The 20,387-nt window shown below is 48.2% G+C and overlaps 1 protein-coding gene across 1 annotated transcript; it reads right to left on the reverse strand.

The window, feature by feature from the left end:
- Window positions 1–1,646: 1,646 nt before the first annotated feature.
- LOC311314291 (IgGFc-binding protein-like) lies at window positions 1,647–18,673 on the reverse strand (the record flags this gene model as incomplete). Its single annotated transcript, XM_084444631.1, has 15 exons — window positions 1,647–2,059; window positions 3,937–4,501; window positions 4,688–5,141; window positions 6,111–6,252; window positions 6,495–7,068; window positions 7,177–7,505; window positions 8,007–8,145; window positions 8,329–8,525; window positions 11,024–11,591; window positions 13,149–13,741; window positions 13,976–14,552; window positions 15,165–15,775; window positions 15,896–16,469; window positions 16,632–16,972; window positions 17,515–18,673. The coding sequence occupies 15 exons, from the start codon at window positions 18,671–18,673 to the stop codon at window positions 1,647–1,649; spliced, it is 7,236 nt and encodes a 2,411-aa protein (XP_084300757.1).
- Between the last annotated feature and the right edge of the window lie 1,714 nt (window positions 18,674–20,387).

Here is a 20,387-nt window from a genome sequence, read left to right on the forward strand (position 1 = left end):
CCCACCTGAACAAGTCCAGTCGTGAGGAGTATTCATAATACGGCGTTACAGGGCTGGAGCATTACATAATGTGTGTGTGTGTGTGTGTGTGTATATGAATGATAGATTATTTATTGTCCTTTACAGGAAATTCATTTCTGGACACAGCTCTGAGGGGAGGCTGGCTTTGTGTGTGTGTGTGTGTGTGTGTGTGTGTGTGTGTGTGTGTGTGTGTGTGTGTGTGTGTGTGTGCGCGCGTGCGTGCCTCAGCCTCAGCATGACTCTGCAGTCTCTCCTCTCCTTTACCAAGCCTTTGTAGGAGGGGACAGGAAATGTGTCTCAGGCAGGTTAAAGGATATCATCCTGGTTGAATTCCACAAGAAACATCTGGGTTTTTAAGCAACAATGATTCGTTCATCTGAACTTGATGGCATATTTCACCGGCTATAGATAGAGACGCCTACACAGGATCTGGGAATCGTATCATAGTTGTTGTAAATCTGTTTATGGTTCTGTGTATTGATTGGAAGTGTGTTGGTGGTATTTCAACTAATTGACAGATTGTTCTACTACAGTAGGTAAGTTAATTATCCCCCACCACATTGTGTGTTTGCCAGACAGTTGAGGGGTCATTTGTGCTGTTTTCTGGATTCCCAGTAGAGTTGGTCCTGGTCTGGTCCTGGTCTTGACTCGTTCTCAACGCTACAAAGTCGTGGTCTTGTCTCGGTCTTGATACACTCTGGTCTTGGTCATGACTTGGCCTCGATACAGTCTGGTCTTGGTCATGACTTGGTCTCGATACAGTCTGGTCTTGGTCATGACTTGGCCTCGATACAGTCTGGTCTTGGTCATGACTTGGCCTCGATACAGTCTGGTCTTGGTCATGACTTGGTCTCGATACAGTCTGGTCTTGGTCATGACTTGGTCTCGATACAGTCTGGTCTTGGTCATTGGTCTCGCTTCAGGTGGTCTTGACTACAACACTAATTTCCAGAATTGATAGAAGTTTCTCAGGAGCCCGTCTACTTTTCACACAGGGTTTAGAGCCCCAGGAGTTAAATAGTATGCACATACAATGAATAACACTTAAAACATTTAATATATTCATATGTATGAAGAAAACATCATGTTTCCACTGTACAGTACTGTACAAACCACTAACCACCACTAACCCCTAACCCTTCATTACCACAAAGGAAATATGTGATGAGAACATGTGTGATAAAACATACAGAAATGTTCAGCCAAGAAATGGATCTTAGCTCTGGCATAGACAGATATGAGGGTGTTGGAGAGGAATGGGTGTGTTTTTATTTGTTTGTGTGTGTGTGTGTGTGTGTGTGTGTGTGGGCGGGGGGGGTTCTGGAGAGAGAAAGAAAGAGAGCTACAGTACCATGTGGAGTGAATGAGCCCAATGACTGCGTATACAAACAAGAGGCAACACATTACGCACTGCTGAAAGATATTTATTATTGCTCAATGTTGACAGAAAAAAGTGTTTAAATGATACGAATGCTTAAAAAATGTATATTTGATAGTGCAGACTATTTCATAGTGTAGACAATAATTTCAAAGACACCTATCTTCCATCACATAACAAAACATTTGTAAAGAACACATTGAGACTTGTTTTATAGAAACGTACAGTTTCTTGTCAACTGTCTTTTTTAGCCTACCACTCCACCAATCTTCTCAATAATCCGATCCACCCAAGACAGCTTGTGGGGTTTGGACTTGGGGAAGCATCCGCGGACCCCCTTCACCACGCCACAGTGCTCCTTGGCTCCACAAGAGGCCGCCACACAGGCCACCGTACCTGAAACGCAGACGCAGCGCTGCCGGCAGTCACTTGTTGGGTAGAACACCTGCCCGGACAACAAGTAGCGCCCCCACTGCTGGCAGCCGCACTCGCGCAGATGCACGCACTTGTCTTCGCTGAACAGGAAGCCCGGCATGCACACGCAGCCCTCCGTGGCCGGAGAGTTGCATTGTTGTCGGCTCTTGGTCATGATAGAGGAGCAGGTGTGTGGGCAGCCGGGGGAGGAGAGGCTGTAGGAGCTGTTCTCAGGACAGGACATGGCTGCAACACAAACACCATTCGCGTTCAGAGTCTAAAACACACAGATATGCATTCCCATACTCTATAGTCACATACTCTATATGCACCCAGGACAGGGCGTGTCTAAAACGCGTAGGGGCTCACTCGCTCACCCTCTGCTTATCCATATTAAGGCCCATATTAGGAATGTGACATATAAGGCCCATATTGGGACATCTTTTTTATCACTTGAGAAATATTGCTAAGGTGAAACATTTTCTCTCCCAGGCTGACAGTGAATGACTAATGCATGCTTTATCAGTAGCAGGTTAGATGACTGTAACGCTCTCCTATCTGGTCCACCAAAGAAAGCTATTAGTTATCTCCAAATGATCCAAAATGCTGCAGCACGTATCCTCAGTAAGACCAGTAGGAGGGCTCACATCACACCAGTCTTACAATCACTACACTGGTTACCGGTCAGATTTAGAATAGATTTTAAGATTATTTTAGTAGTTTAGCTTTATTAGCTCTCCACAGGCATGCACCTGAATGTCAGCCATGCTTTAACTGTATACTCCAAGTAGGTCCATGAGATCCTCTGGCACTGAACTTTTAACGGCTCCTGGAGCCAGGACCAACAGACATGGGGACGCAGCCTTCAGTTTCCATGCCCCCAGCCTCTGGAATACCCTCCCAGAAAACCTAAGAATGGCTGATACCAGTCATCCACTTCTATGCTGATGATGCGATTTTCCCCATGGGGATTAATACAGTTCTACTACTACTCCTATCCTACTACTACTACTACTGCTACTGCTACTACTACTACTACTACTACTACTGCTACTACTGCTACTACTACTACTACTACTACTATGACTACTACTACTACTACTACTACTACTATAGCTATACATCACATAAAAACTCACACATTACACTTCACTTTCCCACACTCACCCCCTACAGGACCTCACAAGCTAGCCCTGACCCTAACCCTGACCCTGACCCTAACCCTAGTCTCCAAGGCCACACTCTTCAAAGCCACCAACTTCAACATCTCCATTGATGGTTTCCCTGTCCATCTGTCAGCTTAGGTCAAACGTCTTGGTGTCATCCTGGACAATGCCTCCTCATTTGATTCCCATATTAGAAATGCCACCAGGTCCACATTCTCCCACCTCCACAACATCTCCAGACTCCGCCCCTTCACTTTCTCATTCCAGCACCGAAAACCTCACCCGTCACCTCATCCGTCACCTCCCACCTACAGTATCTCAGCCAAACTTCTAAATAGACTCCAACTAATTCAAATAGATTTCAGCTACAAAATGTAGCTGTTAGAAAACTACTTACGCTCACCAAACCCTCTGACCCACCCCCCTCCATAGGCTCCACTGGCTCCCTGTGCCACAATGAATTGAATATGTTTCCCACCACAACACTTCCCCCACATATCTCTCTGACCTCCTCCATAATACGCTCCTTCACACTCCCTCCAATCCTCCTCAGCTGTTTTCCTCACCGTTCCTCTGCCTGTCTTAGCACCATGCATTCAGCTGCACAGCACCGAGGCTCAGTAGAAAACCGCTCCCCATACAGAATATCTGACATCTTATCTACCGTTAAGAAACAACTCATTTTTTTAGACTGGTTTATTATCTTTAATGCATCGTCTCTCCTATATGTGTGAGCTTACTTCCCAATGTGTGCGCTTTAGGCCTATTACTGTATAAAGTTGTCTTGCAAATCCAATGTATTATTATCATTATTATATTTTTTGTATGTTTTATATTTATAATTGCAATTTATGTGTTGTGTGTAAGCAGGGTGCCCTTAAAAAAAACATAAATCCTCCATCCTCATGCATATGACCAATAAGCTCTTAATTTGATATGATTTGGATTTGGACTCACGGCAGAAGTCGATCCTCCTCCAGGCCTGGATCACGCCTCCCGCCCCCTGACACGCCTCCACGTAGTCACTGATGATGTCACAAGCCGACTCCGGCTGACCCTTGGTCTGTATGATGTCATATACGCAGTCGTCACGGTACTGGGCTGAGTCGACGCGGGTGATACAGTCTCTGAGGGGGCCGTCTTTGGCCACGATGACATCACAGGCAGCGGTGTACTTGGGCAGCTTGCTGCCAGGAGGGAGTGGGGGGGCGCAGTCCTTACACTCGCGGGAACAGCCAGGAACTTCTGCCACCAAGTGGCTGTTTCCAAACTCGTTCGCGCTCTTAGCCTGTTTCCCATTATGCAACAAGAAGTCATCGCCAGGGCTACCGTTCATGTTGCCACAGAGACCACAGATGGCGCTGTGATAGGTGCTGGCAACCTGCACCCTCACAGAACTTTTCCAATCGTAAGACACCCTGAGGAAGTGGGTCTCGAGCACGGCAGATCTTGAGCGGCTCTGGTACACCTTGACCCCTGAATGGTTTGAGTAGAATGGTAGGGAGGCCGCCTCCAAGTCCACCTGCAGAACACACACACACACACACACACACACACACACACACACACTATGTCAGACAACTGTCCGAGCAGGGGAAACTCAATGTAAAGATGAGTGCCTCATGTACCTACATTACAATTGAGCTTCAATTTCAATTTAGGTCAACTTAATCTCTTTTCTCATACAGGTCTGTTCCATGCTACTCACCAGGACACGGCCCTGATGCTCCATTGAGAAGGTGTATGTGTTTCCATACACGCTGACTGTCACCATCTTGGCATAAGACACTCTGGTGCTTCCCCGGTTGTTGTTCTCCAACAGAACCTCAAACCTCTCCAGCCTCGGGTCACCAGAACACACGTGCGCCAGCCGGTACACGCAGTTCCCCTGGAAGTCGAACCGGCGACCGTCGAAACTGCGGAAGTGGGGGTCCCCCTGGGCCGAGCAGGTCTTGAAGGTGACCGGGTAGCAGTCCTGGACGTCGTCGATGACCGCGCAGTGCTCGCCGTCCTGACAGCTCTCTGGCGTACACACCACTTGCTGTGTCGTTCCGTTGCACACGCATTTCTTCTCACACGCGCTGTCTGACCAGAAGGTCTCGCCGGGCAAGTGATAGCGGCCGTCGTAGGTGCAGCCACATTCGTTCAGGTGGTGGACACACCTAAAAATGAAATGGTAATATCAGATTGGATTTAGACAGCATTTTACCCACAAGATTCTCCAAAAACTGAACCAGGTAACTCGAATTGACAGTTTACTGACATATTTTTTCTTGAAATGCACTATATGGACATAGCTTTTATGACTAAATTCAAAATTAATAGGCATTAATATGGAGTTGGTCCCCCTTTTGCAGCTATAAATGCTTCCACTCTTCTGGGAAGGCTTTCTACAAGATTTTGTGTCTGGGAATTTTTGCCCATTCATTCATAAGAGCATTTGTGAGGTCAGACACTGATGTTGGACGAGAGGGCCTAGCTCCCAATCTCCGTTCTAGTTCATCCCAAAGGTGTTTGAGGGGGTTGAGGTCAGGACTCTGTGCGGGCCAGTCAGGTTCTTCCACACCAACCTCACCCAACCATAGACCTTGCTTTATGCACTGGGGCACAGTCATGCTGGAACAGAAAAGGGCCTTCCCCAAACTATTCCTACAAAGTTGGAAGCTTAGAATGATCCAAAATGTCTTATTAAGCTGAAGCATTAACATTTCCCTTCCGTGGAACTAAGGGAGCTAGGCCAACCCCAGAAAAAAAACAGACCACTGTAGCCACCTTGGAGAAAAAGCTTCATCTTTCAAAAAATGTCTTCAGTTCGGTAAGTAACTAAATAATATTGCCTATAGATGCGGTAATACAGAAAGAGTGAAAAAAGTCTATGGTGCAATGAGTGGTCCCTGGCAGGGCGGTATACCGGGGCAGAGCCCCAAGTAGTACACCAACCTGGACCAGGGCTAGACCTAGGTCTTCACTGAGGAAATGTTTCAAATCAAATCAAATCAAATCAAACTTTATTTACATAGCGCATTTCATACACAGAGGCAACACAATGCACTTTACAGAGAGAAATGGGAGGGTGGGCATAGGTCCCACCCTTACATATTCCAGAGGGAAGCAGGGAATGTTTGACTCACTTCTCCCCACTGAGGACGTAGCCCGGGTCACACTGGCAGCCCTCTTCACACTCCTGGCTGCACTGTGGGTCAGGCTCTTCACAGGTGGCAGGACAAGCAGAGCCACACAGCTGGTATGAGCTATGCTCAGGGCACGCTAGAGCTGGGAGGGGCATAGGGAGGAATGATATCATACATTATACATGTTTCCATAATAGCTACTAGCATCAGAAAGTAATATCAGAGGAAACAAAAGGCCAATTGGAGCATGTGAGTATGTTTGGTGTGTGTGTGTGTGTGTGTGTGTGTGTGTGTGTGTGTGTGTGTGTGTGTGTGTGCGTGTGTGTGTGTGTGTGTGTGTGTGTGTGCGCGTGTGTGCGCGTGTGTGTGTGTGTGTTTACTTACGACACTTGGTTATGGTCCTCCACTGAGGTGAGACTTTAATTCCTGCGTCCTGACATTCTGCTACGTAATCGGTCAGCGCATCGCACAGGACCGCCTGCCTGCCGTCGTTCTGACACACGTCGAAGAGACAGTCTGCCTGGAACTCCTTCGGTTCCACTTTCCCATAGCAGGAAGCGAATGGCCCGGCGCTGTCCGCTAACACACCGCAGTACTTCGGCCCGCCATAGAGGGCGCGTTCAGCCTTTGAACACCGAGGGCACCCCCCTTCACACGAGTGATAGCAGAACCGGTCGCCATCGGCGACGCTCCAGGAACCCGCCCACAACGTGATATTGGTTGTTGAGACCCCGGAGGGTGTGGTGAAGTCGTCATCGGCGTTACCATTGTAGTTGCCACATATGCCTTGGAGGTTGCCGTAGTAGCTGCTGGTGACGGTGACCATGAAGAGGGTGCTCCAGTCGAAGGTGACCTCTAACCCCACGGCTGTTTGGATGGTTGCTCTAATGCCTGACGGGGTGATAGTGATGCTGCCAGACTCCAGAGTGACTGGTAGGTTACTCTCTACACCATCCACCTGAAAGAAAGAAAAAAAAGACATTACTGTGAGAAGATAACTGAGCCAATTACACCTGTCTTTCACTCGACAGTACTGACTCTCTCTCCGATTGGCTGGCAGACCCACCTCCACAATTCCCCTCTGGCCAGATGTGATGGAGATACGGTGGCCCAGGAGGTCCAGAGTAGCGTAGCTGAGGTAGGAGCCGTCCGAGTTCCCCCGCAGCTCATTCTTAGTCAGGATGGAGAACTGTGTGAGGGTGGGGTCCAGGCCCGTGGTGTTGACCAGGGTGTAGGAACAGGTGCCCTGGAAGGAGAATGGCCGCCCGTCGAAGGTGGTGTAGTGGGGGTCTCCGAAACCCCAGCAATGAGCCTTGGACTGGGCCACACACTGGCTCTGGCCCTCCTCCACTACACAGCGCTCCTTCTCCCTGCACTGCACATCAGCACATGGGTCTGGCGAGACACAACGCAGTAGAGTATGAGTGGGGTTTGAGGAAAAACTTGGATTCTTTGCTACATACAGTACAGTACTGCTTACTTAGAATACAGACTACTGTAAATATCATAGTATGTTTACAGTATGCTACAGTATTTAGTATAGGAGCAGTATACTTTGCAAGAATTGACTTTCTGCTACTTGTGCTCCAGAGAAAGTGTAAATAAAGAACATATACACGGAAGAAGCCTCTCCCAGTGTGCTATCCATTGAAGCAGCCTGATGCTATTCAACTGTGGGAATGAAGCATCTGTGGCCATGCCATCCATGCTTCATATTTTGCTCATTTACAGTATGGTATGCCAAGTACAAGCTTCAGCGTGCTGTTTTCACATGCTGTCGGCTACTATACAACCTTCCAGTCTTGCATACACAAACAATTTAGACATGCTGTGTCATGTATTCATCCTTTACCCCTGAGGTCAGAGGGGAGGAGCCGGCTGTCTATTGGTTGTTACCTGTAGGGTAGCAGCCCAGGACTCCGCCCCTCACTCTGCACTCCTCTGCTTTGCCACACTGGGCAGCCTGACAGCTGAACCGCCCCACCTTGCAACTGCACACCTTCTCACATTCCTCCAGCATCACCGAATGGCCAGACTGACAATCACAACAACAACAATAACAACATCATCATTAACAACAACACATTTAAAAGGAGATTATTTTGCCCCTACAGTGCCAACGATGAATCTATTCATAAATGCTTGTGTTCTCTGTTATTGAAGCTGTTGGACATACATGACAGCGAGCCACGATGGTCAGTGATTGGTCCATACTAACCTTGTAGTACCTCCCCTCCACCAAACAGCCACATTGATCCAGGTGAACACACTCCTCCCCGTCGAACACCAGGCCCTCGTCACACTGGCAGCCCTCCCGGCAGCGATCGTAGTGTGGGGAGGCACTCAGGGAGGCGCAGGTGGAGGAGCTGGTGGAGGAGCACAGCTCATAATGGGTCTTTGCTGGACATTTCAGTGCTGGGGAGGACAGAGAGAGAGGGACAGGAGTGGGGTGGTTACAGTATACATGTTGCACTGTTGGCCATTACTCTTGTGCCTGTTATCAAGGACAAAACAGGCAAGGTAGGGAGTTTGGATAATTACAGATCGATTGCAATAGCCAGTGTGTTATCCAAAGTACTGGAGAAAATCTTATTAGATAGATTAAACCTTTACTTTGGCACTGCAGATAACCAATTTGGCTTTAAGCCCAAGCACACTACTGATTTATGTATCTAGCCCTCTTTAATCTATACATGTGAAGCCAGTAGAGGGAGGCAGATAATTAACCATTAGTGATGTACAGGTATTTAACACAGGCAGAGAGGCAGCGACCCGTCTCTCTTTCCGGTTCTCTCACGCCTCGCCAGTGTCGAGGTGCGGGGAAAAGTTTGGTGTCTTTGCTTGTGTGCTGTGCTGTTGCAATCGGGGTGGTTAACCAGTTGCGCAACAGGCAGTTGCAGAGAGTGTGGGGCTGCGTTCCGAATCGCATACTACCCTACTATATAGTATGCCAAAACAGGATGTAGTATGTCCCAAAACATAGTATGCCACATGCAGTATGGCAAAAATACCAGGATGTCCTACTACATCCGGTCGTATTTTGCAGTATGCAAGCCAGCAGGCTTTTCTGGCTATTCTGACCCACAATCCTGTGCGCAGTGGAAATTTGCATCACATGTGCGAGTCATGACAGCTGTAGACGAATGTCGCGTTATGGACAGCGACGGATGTGGGCAAATTTCAAGGCGCAATGTTATGACAGGGTAGTATGTCCCAATTGGATGCCTACTGCTTGCAAAGTACATACTTTCTAAGGGCAGCTGTAGTAGGTACTGGTAGTAAGAAGTAGAAGTATGCGATTCGGAACGCAGCCTGGCTGTTGAATGGATGTGGGTAGCTACCTAGAAGCATCCGGTTTACGGGGAAACAAGTGCTAATGTTGGACCACTGTTCCTTTTTTTCTTTTTAGTTTGAGTTTATGTTGCAAATCAGCTGACTGGCCACCGCAAGTGAGCTTACAGTCTTTCGCTCACAGTTGGCCTTGTGAGATTGGATGATTTAAGTGCGGGGCTAGTTGGCTGTGTGTTTATTTTCTTTATCCTTTTTGTATTCTATTGTATGCTCCAGCCATCTCCCCACTCGCTGATATTAGGTGTGCAGTTGGTTTACCTGGCGGAGGCTGTTCTAAAAAGTTGGGGCCTTTTGCACCAGTTGGGTTGGTCTGCAGTGTCTGGGTTGCTCTACGGAGGTGCAGTGTCTGGGTTGCTCTGAGGAGGTGAAGTGTAGCCAATAAGGCAGAGTGTAGTGGAGTCACCATACTTATTAACCCCCTTCTCTCACCGCAGTCATCGGCCAGAAGCCAAGCCAGCTTAAGAGTCAGCGATGGGCCTTGGTGGTATCCTGACTGTCCTATATATCTATTTTCTATGTCATTGCTCTCAAGTATTCTTATATGTGTAGAATAAAAGTATTTTTAATGTTATTGTATTTAAAAAATAAAGGAAATATTTTTGTATTCTACACTGTGTCCAGCCTATAAATATACCTGGGTTACACATGGATGATCTATCTGACCAGCTAAGAGGCTGTCTATGACCTGGCTATTATTTCTCCTAGCAGTGCTGGGTTTCAACAAATCTTTGATTATGTTGATTGATTATGGTGTTAAATATGATGTGAAATACAATTCAAAAAAGAGTGTGATAATCGTCAGGGCAAAGAGGGATAATGACCTCATATTCCCATCTTTCTTTCTGTCAGACATATCATAACAGATCAAATGTCAGATGATGATAACATGTATAGCCAGCACCGCATGTTATATGCACAAGCTAATATGCTGGCTAGGAAATTTTTACTAGTGTTCTGACCATGTGAAGCTCAGTCTCTTTAGAGCGTATTGTACTCCGTTGTATACTGCCCCTCTATGGGTGAAGTTCAAAAAAGCAAGCTACCACAAGCTTAGGGTTGCTTATAATGACTTAGGATTCTGATGAATAAGCCCAGGTGGAGTAGTGCTAGTGAACTGTTCTGCATGGCCAGAATTAGCACCTTTCAGGCACTTATGATAAACTTAATGCACAAATTCATTTGCCGTCTAAGTGGGTCGCAGAATTGTGTTATTCAGTTGCTGTCTAATCCCTGGAATGTCACTGTGAGATATACATCCCAATTCAGGGGAATACTGGTACAAGTGCCTTGTTTATTATTATTATTATTATTATTTTTTAATCTTTATGTCTTATGTTTGGTGGTGTTTTTAATTGTTGTATGTGATTTATGGACCCGAGTCTGCTAAATAAAGTTGATGATGATGATGATGATGATGATGTAGTTATTTTATATATTGACTGAAATTGTCTTGGTCAAAGTAGAACAGAACGAATTGTGTTCTTGAATAATAGCAGTAGTGACGTAGACACCAAAGACTAAATAGATTTGGTCTTTTCTGTCAAACATCAGATCTCACTCACGACAGAAGATGTTCAATCTCCAGCTGGTTACTTTGGCTCCAGCAGCCTGACAGAGGGAGACGTACATCTGGACGTGTGGACACACCGCTGCCGCTCCCCCTCCAGCGGTGGCTACCTCCTTCACGCACGCATCATAGTAGCCAACAGGGGGCAGCACTGTGTGGCAGCCTGCGATTGGGCCCTGGCGCGCCCTGATGATGTCACAGGCCTTCTCTGCTTCGGGCACTTTTTGCTTTTCGGTTCCTGGACACTTCGACCCGTCACATCCTGTCTGGCATTTCACCCCTTCCTGTGACATGACCCACCCAGCGGTGAACGCCTCCACTGTCAGAGCCTGCTGCTGATTGGGCAGTTGGAGGTCGTCATCAGGTTGGCCATTATAGTTGCCACAGAGACCGGCAGTGACACCCTTGTAGGTTGAGGGGATGTTGAGGATCACCCCACTCTGTGTGTCATAGGTCACCTTCAGGCCAAAGTCTGTTAACACGACAATATTTATCCCACTCTGAAAGGCCTGGACCTTCCCATTGTCTAGAGACAGAGGAAGGTGGGCCTTGATGTCATCCACCTAGCAGAGAAGAGGAGAGACAACTTTAGCATCTTGTAAGCATTTTCTATAATATGGATGGAGAGATACAGATACAGATTTTACTTGTTTATTTTACCAGGTTAATCTCATTGAGACCAAGAAAGAGCTGTGTAAGCAAGCAACACTGTTCCAGAAGATTACCAAGTAAAACATATAAACTAGACATCTGTTAACACATTCAGAAACTCATTCAATATAAGGCAATGTTGCACATTTTCAGCCTAGAAGTAGGCTTCTTTACCATTAATGAGTGACTTTAACAGAGTGGTGAGGTCTGATGCCACTTTGTAGACTGAAAAGTTATCATTTCTGCCATTTGGTGTGTAGTCCAAAATCCCTATGGGAATAATGAATGGGATTTGCAAAAAATGTAGAAAATACGGTCTCTGAATAGAGTATGTTTGCTACACACTAAATGGTGTCAATGCAAACTTAAAGCCTACACAATGACGACATAATCTCACCAGTCTATTAAAACTATGATTCAAATTACTGGAGGATGATAAAGAGGGATGATGTAGATGGATGGTATGCAGGGATGGATGGATGGATGGATGGATGGATGGATGGATGGATGGGATGGATGGATGGATGGATGGATGGATGGATGGATGGATGGATGGATGGATGGATGGATGGATGGATGGATGGATGGATGGATGGATGGATGGATGGATGGATGGATGGATGGATGGATGGATGGATGGATGGATGGATGGATGGATGGATGGATGGATGGATGGATGGATGGATGGATGGATGGATGGATGGATGGATGGATGGATGGATGGATGGATGGATGGATGGATGGATGGATGGATGGATGGATGGATGGATGGATGGATGGATGGATGGATGGATGGATGGATGGATGGATGGATGGATGGATGGATGGATGGATGGATGGATGGATGGATGGATGGATGGATGGATGGATGGATGGATGGATGGATGGATGGATGGATGGATGGATGGATGGATGGATGGATGGATGGATGGATGGATGGATGGATGGATGGATGGATGGATGGATGGATGGATGGATGGATGGATGGATGGATGGATGGATGGATGGATGGATGGATGGATGGATGGATGGATGGATGGATGGATGGATGGATGGATGGATGGATGGATGGATGGATGGATGGATGGATGGATGGATGGATGGATGGATGGATGGATGGATGGATGGATGGATGGATGGATGGATGGATGGATGGATGGATGGATGGATGGATGGATGGATGGATGGATGGATGGATGGATGGATGGATGGATGGATGGATGGATGGATGGATGGATGGATGGATGGATGGATGGATGGATGGATGGATGGATGGATGGATGGATGGATGGATGGATGGATGGATGGATGGATGGATGGATGGATGGATGGATGGATGGATGGATGGATGGATGGATGGATGGATGGATGGATGGATGGATGGATGGATGGATGGATGGATGGATGGATGGATGGAGAGTTATATGGCAATCGAAATCTACCACTAATGTACAGATACCTACCGCTACCTCCCAGATCAGTCCAGGATCCATGGTGATCTTGTAGCCGTAGGTCTGGATCTCCACCTTCCTGGTCACTCTTCCCTGGGTGGTCAGATGCTGTACCAACACAGTGAAGGCCGCAATCCCTCCATCATTCCTCTCCACCTCCGCCATCTTAAACACACAGTCCCCGTGCACGCTGAACGCACGGCCGTCGAAAGACCTGTACTCCCTGACCCCGACCACAAGGCAGGAGCCGGGCTGCTTGGTGACGCAGGCCTGCACGCCGTCCTTCAACGCACAATGCTCATTGGCGCCACAAGCGAATGTGTCGTCACATTCCACGCCTCCATTGGCGTTACACACGCAGCGGGGGCTGCAGCGCCCCCCAGTGCCGGGGAAGAAGACCTGCCCGCTGGTGTAGTAAAGACCCAGGTGCACGCAGCCACACTCTGCCACGGGAACACACGCGCTGTCGCTGAGCAAGAAGCCGTCGTCGCACACGCATCCCTCACTGCAGGGGGCGCTCTCGCAGGCCTCCGGCTCTTTCAGCGGGCTGCAGGTATTTGGGCAGCCTGGAGCGCACACTTCGTAGTGGCTGTTGGCCTGGCAGGATGGTGCTGAAGCACAGGTAAAACACACACCGATTAGTTAGACACACTTACAGAATAAATATGTGTACACACAGAGTAAGTAAACACACACATACACAGAAGAGATACACATACACACACAATTTCAGAAAGGGATTGTGTTCATTCAAGATGAATAGTCTGTGTGTGTGTGTGTGTGTGTGTGTGTGTGTGTGTGTGTGTGTGTGTGTGTGCGTGTGTGTATGTGTTTGTCTAACTCACGGCAGAGTTTGTCTGATCTCCAGGTCTCCACGGTGGCTCCTGCGTCTTGGCAGGCAGTGTTGAAGGAGGTGAGGGCGTTACACAAGGCAGAGGCATGGCCTCCGTACCCACAGAGGTCAAACACACAGTCCTCCAGGAAGTCCTGTGGGTTTACCGTGGCATGGCACTGTCTGAACGGACCTGCTTTATCTGCTATCAGGCCACAGTACTCCCTCGACCGATACCTCTTCCCCTGGCCAGGGTCGCATTGCGGGCAACGCCCCCCTGGGCAATCATTGGTGCATCCCACGGTTCTGCCTACCTGCCAGCTGGACCCAAAGGCGGTGGGATTGGGGGCAGGGCTGTGGTCTGGTTTGAGGAAATCGTCGCCCCCTTGGCTGTTCCAGTTCCCACAGAGGCCGGCAACGAGGCCGGAGTAGGAGCTGGGCAAGGTCAGAGTTACGTAGCTCCTCCAGTCGAACTTCAGAGTGAGGCCGAAGCTGGTCCTCACCACACCAAAGTAGCCACCCCTCACCACAGATAGATGGCTGGCCCCAGACTCAGCTTCAAACGGCAGGTTGACAAACTGGCCATTTACCTGGAGACAGAGAGATATAAAACATGAGGAAAGACTTTTTAGGATGACAATGTATGGCACAAAATACCGTTGATTGGCATGACAAAAATGACATGCATATTTGACTTTCACTTGAAAAAGATAACTTAGGAGTGGGCTATCTCTGTAGGGACGGAAATCTGGCCTAGTGTTTAGAGATGACGATGAAAAGGAAGGTTGCTGATTTGATCCCTGGTAGCACACGGCGGTTACACGTTGGATGTGAACTAACAGCTGGAGTGCAGTTGGTTGAACTGAACCCATATTTGCTCTAATGATGCCGCACTGCGGCTGACCCTACAGCTGACCTTGACCTCTGTAAAATGCTTATGTGGGCACTGTGTGGCTACAGTATGTGTGTGTGTGTATCTTAGAGGGATGTGCGATAAGACAAATTCCAATTATCTTGTGTGAAAATTCTTAAAATTGTCTTCTGTCTGTCCATCTGCCTTTCTGTCTGTCTGTCTGTCTGTCTGTCTGTCTGTCTGTCTGTCTGTCTGTCTGTCTGTCTGTCTGTCTGTCTGTCTGTCTGTCTGTCTGTCTCTAGCTGTGCGTGTGTGTCCTAACACAGTAGCCATGTTTCCAGGAGCCTACCAGAACTTTCCCAGGGGTGTCGCTGCTCATGGTCAGGGTATGGTTCAGGACAGTAATGGAGACAGTCTTGGTGTAGGCCACCTCCTTGTTCTTGCCTCGGTTTTCGTTCTGGACCTGAACCTCGAACGGTACCAACGGGGAGTCCACCTCACCTCCAACCACCAACTTGGACAAGACGTAGGTGCACGTGCCCTGGAAGTCAAACCTCCGTCCGTCGAAGGTGCGGTAGTGGGGGTCGCCGGAGGCCTTGCACGTGGCGAAGGATGATGGGTAGCAGTCCCTGACCCCACTACGGAGCCCACACACCTCTGACGTCTTACACTTTGTTGAGGTACACTGTGCATCCGCCTTTCCTGGGATGCACCTGCACAACTTGCTACAATGCTCGTCAGCCCAGAACTTCGTGCCTGCAGGGTAGTAGCGGCCCTGGTGTTGGCAGCCACAGGACGTCCTTGGCACGCAGTGGTCCCCGCTGAGGACGAAGCCATTGTTGCATTGGCAGCCCTCCACACAGGGGCCCTTACACTTGGCCGGGGCGTTGGGGTCGCTGCAGGTGGCGAGGCAGGCTGGGCCACAGGCGTTGTAGTGGCTATTGGCTGGACACTCCAGAGCTGAGAGGAGAGGAAACAGGATAGTTCTGGTTAGGAGTGAAGACAAATGAGAAGAGAACAGAACGGAGTAGGGGAGAGGAGGGTAGGGGTGGGGGGGGAAGAGAAGAGAAAAAAACGTACGACACTTAGCGACCATCCTCCACTGCCGGTTGACCTGGATGCCCTCGGCCAGACAGGTATCATCGTAGCTCTTAAGGCTATCACACAGCAGCTGCTTGGCACCTTTGTTGGTACACACATCGAAGACACAGTTCTCCAGGAATATGCCTGGCTCCAGGGCCTTGTGGCAGCTGGCGAAGGGCCCGTCTGTCTGGGTCAGGAGACCACAGAAGTTCTTGTTCCCGTACTTCTCCTTGAGCTCGGGGCTGCAGCTTGGGCAGCGTCCTCTGCAGTCGTCGTTGCAGAAGCGGTCTCTGTCCTCCGTCTTCCAGCTCTTGGCGAACGCCAGCACCGTGGAGAGGACGGTACCCGAGGGGTCGGAAAGGTCGTCGCCACGGTTACCGTTGTAGTTCCCACACAGGCCCCCCAGGAGGCGGAAGTAGCTGCTGGGAGCTGTGATAAAGAGGCGCGTGTTCCAGTCGTACTTCACCACCAGGCCAAAGTCTGTGGTCAGGACGGCGTAGGGACCGCTCAGCGCCACCTTCAGCTTCCCTCCCGCAAGGCTGACTGGCAGATAGACCAGCTCTCCGTTCACCTGGGGAGGAAGGGGGGTGGGTTAGCACCACTCATTGGCCCTCACCTACCATAGACCCACTTTATGTTCATGCAGTATTGCATGTGTGACCCCAGATCCCCAGTTAGACCCTAACCGTGACCCCACTACTGACCCCTGATCCTTGAACAGATGACCTCTCACCTGCACCCGGCTCCTATGCCTGCTGATGACCACAGTCTGATTATGGACGGTTACGGTGACCGTCCTTACGTAGGACACGTATCGGCTCCCCCGGTGGTTATTCTTGGTCAGCACCGTGAACGCAGCCAGGCCTTTGTCCTGCTTGGCAACTGTTGCCATGGTGTAGGTGCAGGTCCCCTGGAAGTCAAACCGATGACCATCAAAGGTCTGGTAGTGGGGGTCGCCGACCGCTCGGCAGGTTGCCGTGGAGATGTGAACACACACACCCTGCTTGCATTCCTCCTTCTCTCTGCATTTGACGTTGTCACAGGGGTCTGGTGGAGGGGTGGGGGGTAGCGAGCCTGAAGAATTTGGCACAACACAGTGTTAAGTGAGTGGTGGCAGATGCTCTAGAGTAGTGTGCCTACAGTACAACATTCATAGTAATACAGTACACACTTCTCAAGCTGATATGTCAGTGCTTTAGCAGGAATCTGTGTAGCCTTGATGTGAATACTGTAGGCAGTGTAGCGTAGTATGGTATAGTGAAATCTAGTGCACCCTGCCTAGGTAACACAGCTTAGATATATCAGTGTAGTGTGACAAGGTTTAGCATAGAAGAGCCTACTGTACCTACATTACATTACAGTCATTTAGCAGAAGCTTTTATCCAAAGCGACTAACAATAATTGCACGTAGGAAAAGCCAATGTACTACTACTTGCCAGAACTCACAAGTGCATCTTCTTTCTAAAATAAGTGACTACGAGCATAATCTAGTGCTGAAGAAAAGAAAGAAATAATCTAAAGATTGAGGATGAAGAAAAGCAATCTAAAGTACAGTGCAATACAATACAATAAGTGCTTAGGAGGGAGGATTGTTGTAGTACTTCTTGAGTACTCACCTGAGGTGCATACACCTGTTGTACCATAACCATGATACAACTTGCCTCCGTAGATGTACACAGATAGAATGGCATCTCCCTGGATGGTGAAATGACCCTGCTGCGTCCCTAGAGGGAAAATGCTCCACGCATACTTTCCATCTGTTGAGATCTTCCACTGAAGTTTGTCACTTAAGTCTGCTGTCTTGGCCCTGACCTTCACACTGCGGAGACCATCCCGCTCTGATAGGACTACCAACGTGCTTTTGAAGCCCCTTATGGTGTCCACAGTCCAATCGCTGGCCACCTTCCAGGGCAGGATGGATGTGAAGAAGGGGTCATTGGGATAGTTGTCGCTGTAGTACATCACCATCACCTTCTTGTTACTCTGGATCTTCACAGGGGTAGTGCGCGTAATGGGCTCCGTCAAGACCTGGCCTGCCTTCAGTGTCTTAGTGGTGGAGGACTTTCCACGTGTCACTGTCACCACGGTGCCATCCTGTGTGGTCACGATGCTAGCGAAGTCTTTCGCATTTCCGTCGATGTGCATAGGCGGGATCAGGTAAGAAGTGGAGAGGAGGTGAACAGGGAGGAGCTGTTCATACACGTGTTCGCAGGTTTTCCTCGCTAAGGAGCACTGGTTCCCCGCCAGGACTGCTAGAGGACGCTGTGACGTCACCCGCATCCCTGTCAGAGCGGAGGAACTCTGCAGCAGGTAGCTTTGGTAAGGCCCCAGGTATACCCGCACACCCCTATTAGCTAGCCATTTCTTCTTAATTCCCTTGATATCCACGTCAGAGGTTGGGGTGAAGGTGACAGAGTTAGGCTGGGGGCCATTCACCACTCCCAGCAGGTGCAGAAAGGGCCCACGAGGTGTGATGACCCGGTACTCTACCCCCAACTGATCAGAGGGTAAGACTATGGTTCCGTCCCCTGTTTTTTCACGCAAATTGAAGGCAACCAAAGAAATGTCAGCGCTGGAGTTCACCTGGATAACGCTGGCGGAAATCCCCGTATTTTGGAGCTGCGCCTGTGTAGGGACGCTCACCCATTTGGTCTCCTTCCCGCCCAGTGCCACCTTGGTGGTGAAGGGGGGATAAAACAGATGGACTTCAACTATGGCAGGGGTTCCCTGGGCGGTGAGGACCAGCTGCAGGGAATGGGTCTTGTCAATGCCCATGTAATTGGTCAGAAAAGCTGTGACAAACTCTCTCCCCACAGGACAGCCTCCCGACACTGCAGACAGGAGCGGGAAGAGGAAGAAGACAAGAGAAACAGGAAGAGAATGGTGAACAACAACCACATCAGGAATCAGAAATCATGTTCTATATCATCAGATGTTTTATGCAACAATCCTTTACAGAAAACAGGTATCTGGCCATCAGTCCCTACTATAGGCTGTTACTGAGTCTTATGGCAAAGCACTGGTTGTCTCTAACTGACAATTCTATGAACCACTATAGAATTGAAATTGTTATATTTCTCAGAATTAATCTTGGTCAAGCGAAACAGTAGCTATATAATTCTCAATAAGAAAGTGTGTGTAGGCTCCCCACTCTCCCCATGCTGTGACCTTGTCGTGGTGGAGAGGCTTGTGTGTTTCTAAGACCCTGAGATTTGGGGGGAGCCTCCGGATCCTGGTATGTTTAACCTTATCAAATTGGTCTCGGGTGAGGAGCCAGACAAAAGTCAGCACACTGGCCCCCCCAGGTTTGGGGATTAGGTATGGCGCTAAAAACGCCACCCCATAAAAAAGCATTCAGTATTGTTACAGAAACTAGAATGAGCAAATTGACATCAGGCCCATCGTAGACCAAACCCAGTTGATGAAAGCCGTTGATGAAAGTTGATGAAAGTTTCAGTTGATGAAAGCCGAATGGAAGTCAGGAGTGCACAAGAGAGAGATGATTGGTATGAACAGCTGCAAATGGTGGTTTCTAGGCCACCCTAAAATGACATGCTTCTGATAATAAAAGTGCAAACCAAGAATTACAATGAGAGGGCATTGAGCACCCACGAATGTGGTGAAATAAACAACAATGGTGAATGTCTTGTTGGGTTTCTGCATGAATAACAACCTGGTAATCAGTGGAACTACAGTATCTTTCCACACAAGAACATACACAAGCTCACATGGAAGTACCAGATGGTATGATAATCAACCAAATAGACTGCATTATCATTAATGGTAAGTGGCGTAGGTCACTACAAGATGTTAGAGCCTACCAGGGTGCAGATGCCTATAACGACCACTACCTAATCGCTGAAGAAGAACCCATCATAAACAGCAAATATGCATTATATTATACATAAAATGGCTAAAACTTCAAACATTTCATATTCATGAAGACAATATCACATTGTCTAGAAATGTCTTGAAAAGTCAATTAAAGTTTCAAATATGAATCATATTACAAACAACCCTCAAACTCCTTTTCACCAAATAAATCTACATGAGAAAAGCCCACTCCACTGACATATTCAACAGGGTAGGGGACGACAGGTTCACAGTGCACTTGTTTTTTTTTCATTGTAATGTGATGCGTATTGAATGAACGACCGGTTTCATAATATAGATTGTTGAACTCATTTATAAGATATGATCTAAAGATTTTGACTCCTCCATTACATACAAAAATAGTATTGCACGTCTTGCACGTTAAATTTTAATCAAAGTCATCAAACAAACAAATCAAGTCATCATTATGCCCAGTATAGTACAGTATGTCCTTTTTGGAAGAAGCCTCTGTCCTATTTGAATTAAATATGACCAGTCAATTCTTCCTGACTGAGCAAATTATTGCAAAATAGTGCCTTCCAATTGCATAAGGGACAGTTGCAGATAAGAGATCCTCATAGGCATGTGCATGTATAGTACAGTAGCCTAGGCACTA

Source organism: Borostomias antarcticus (assembly GCF_949987555.1).
Source record: "Borostomias antarcticus genome assembly, chromosome: 10".
NCBI lineage: Eukaryota > Metazoa > Chordata > Actinopteri > Stomiiformes > Stomiidae > Borostomias > Borostomias antarcticus.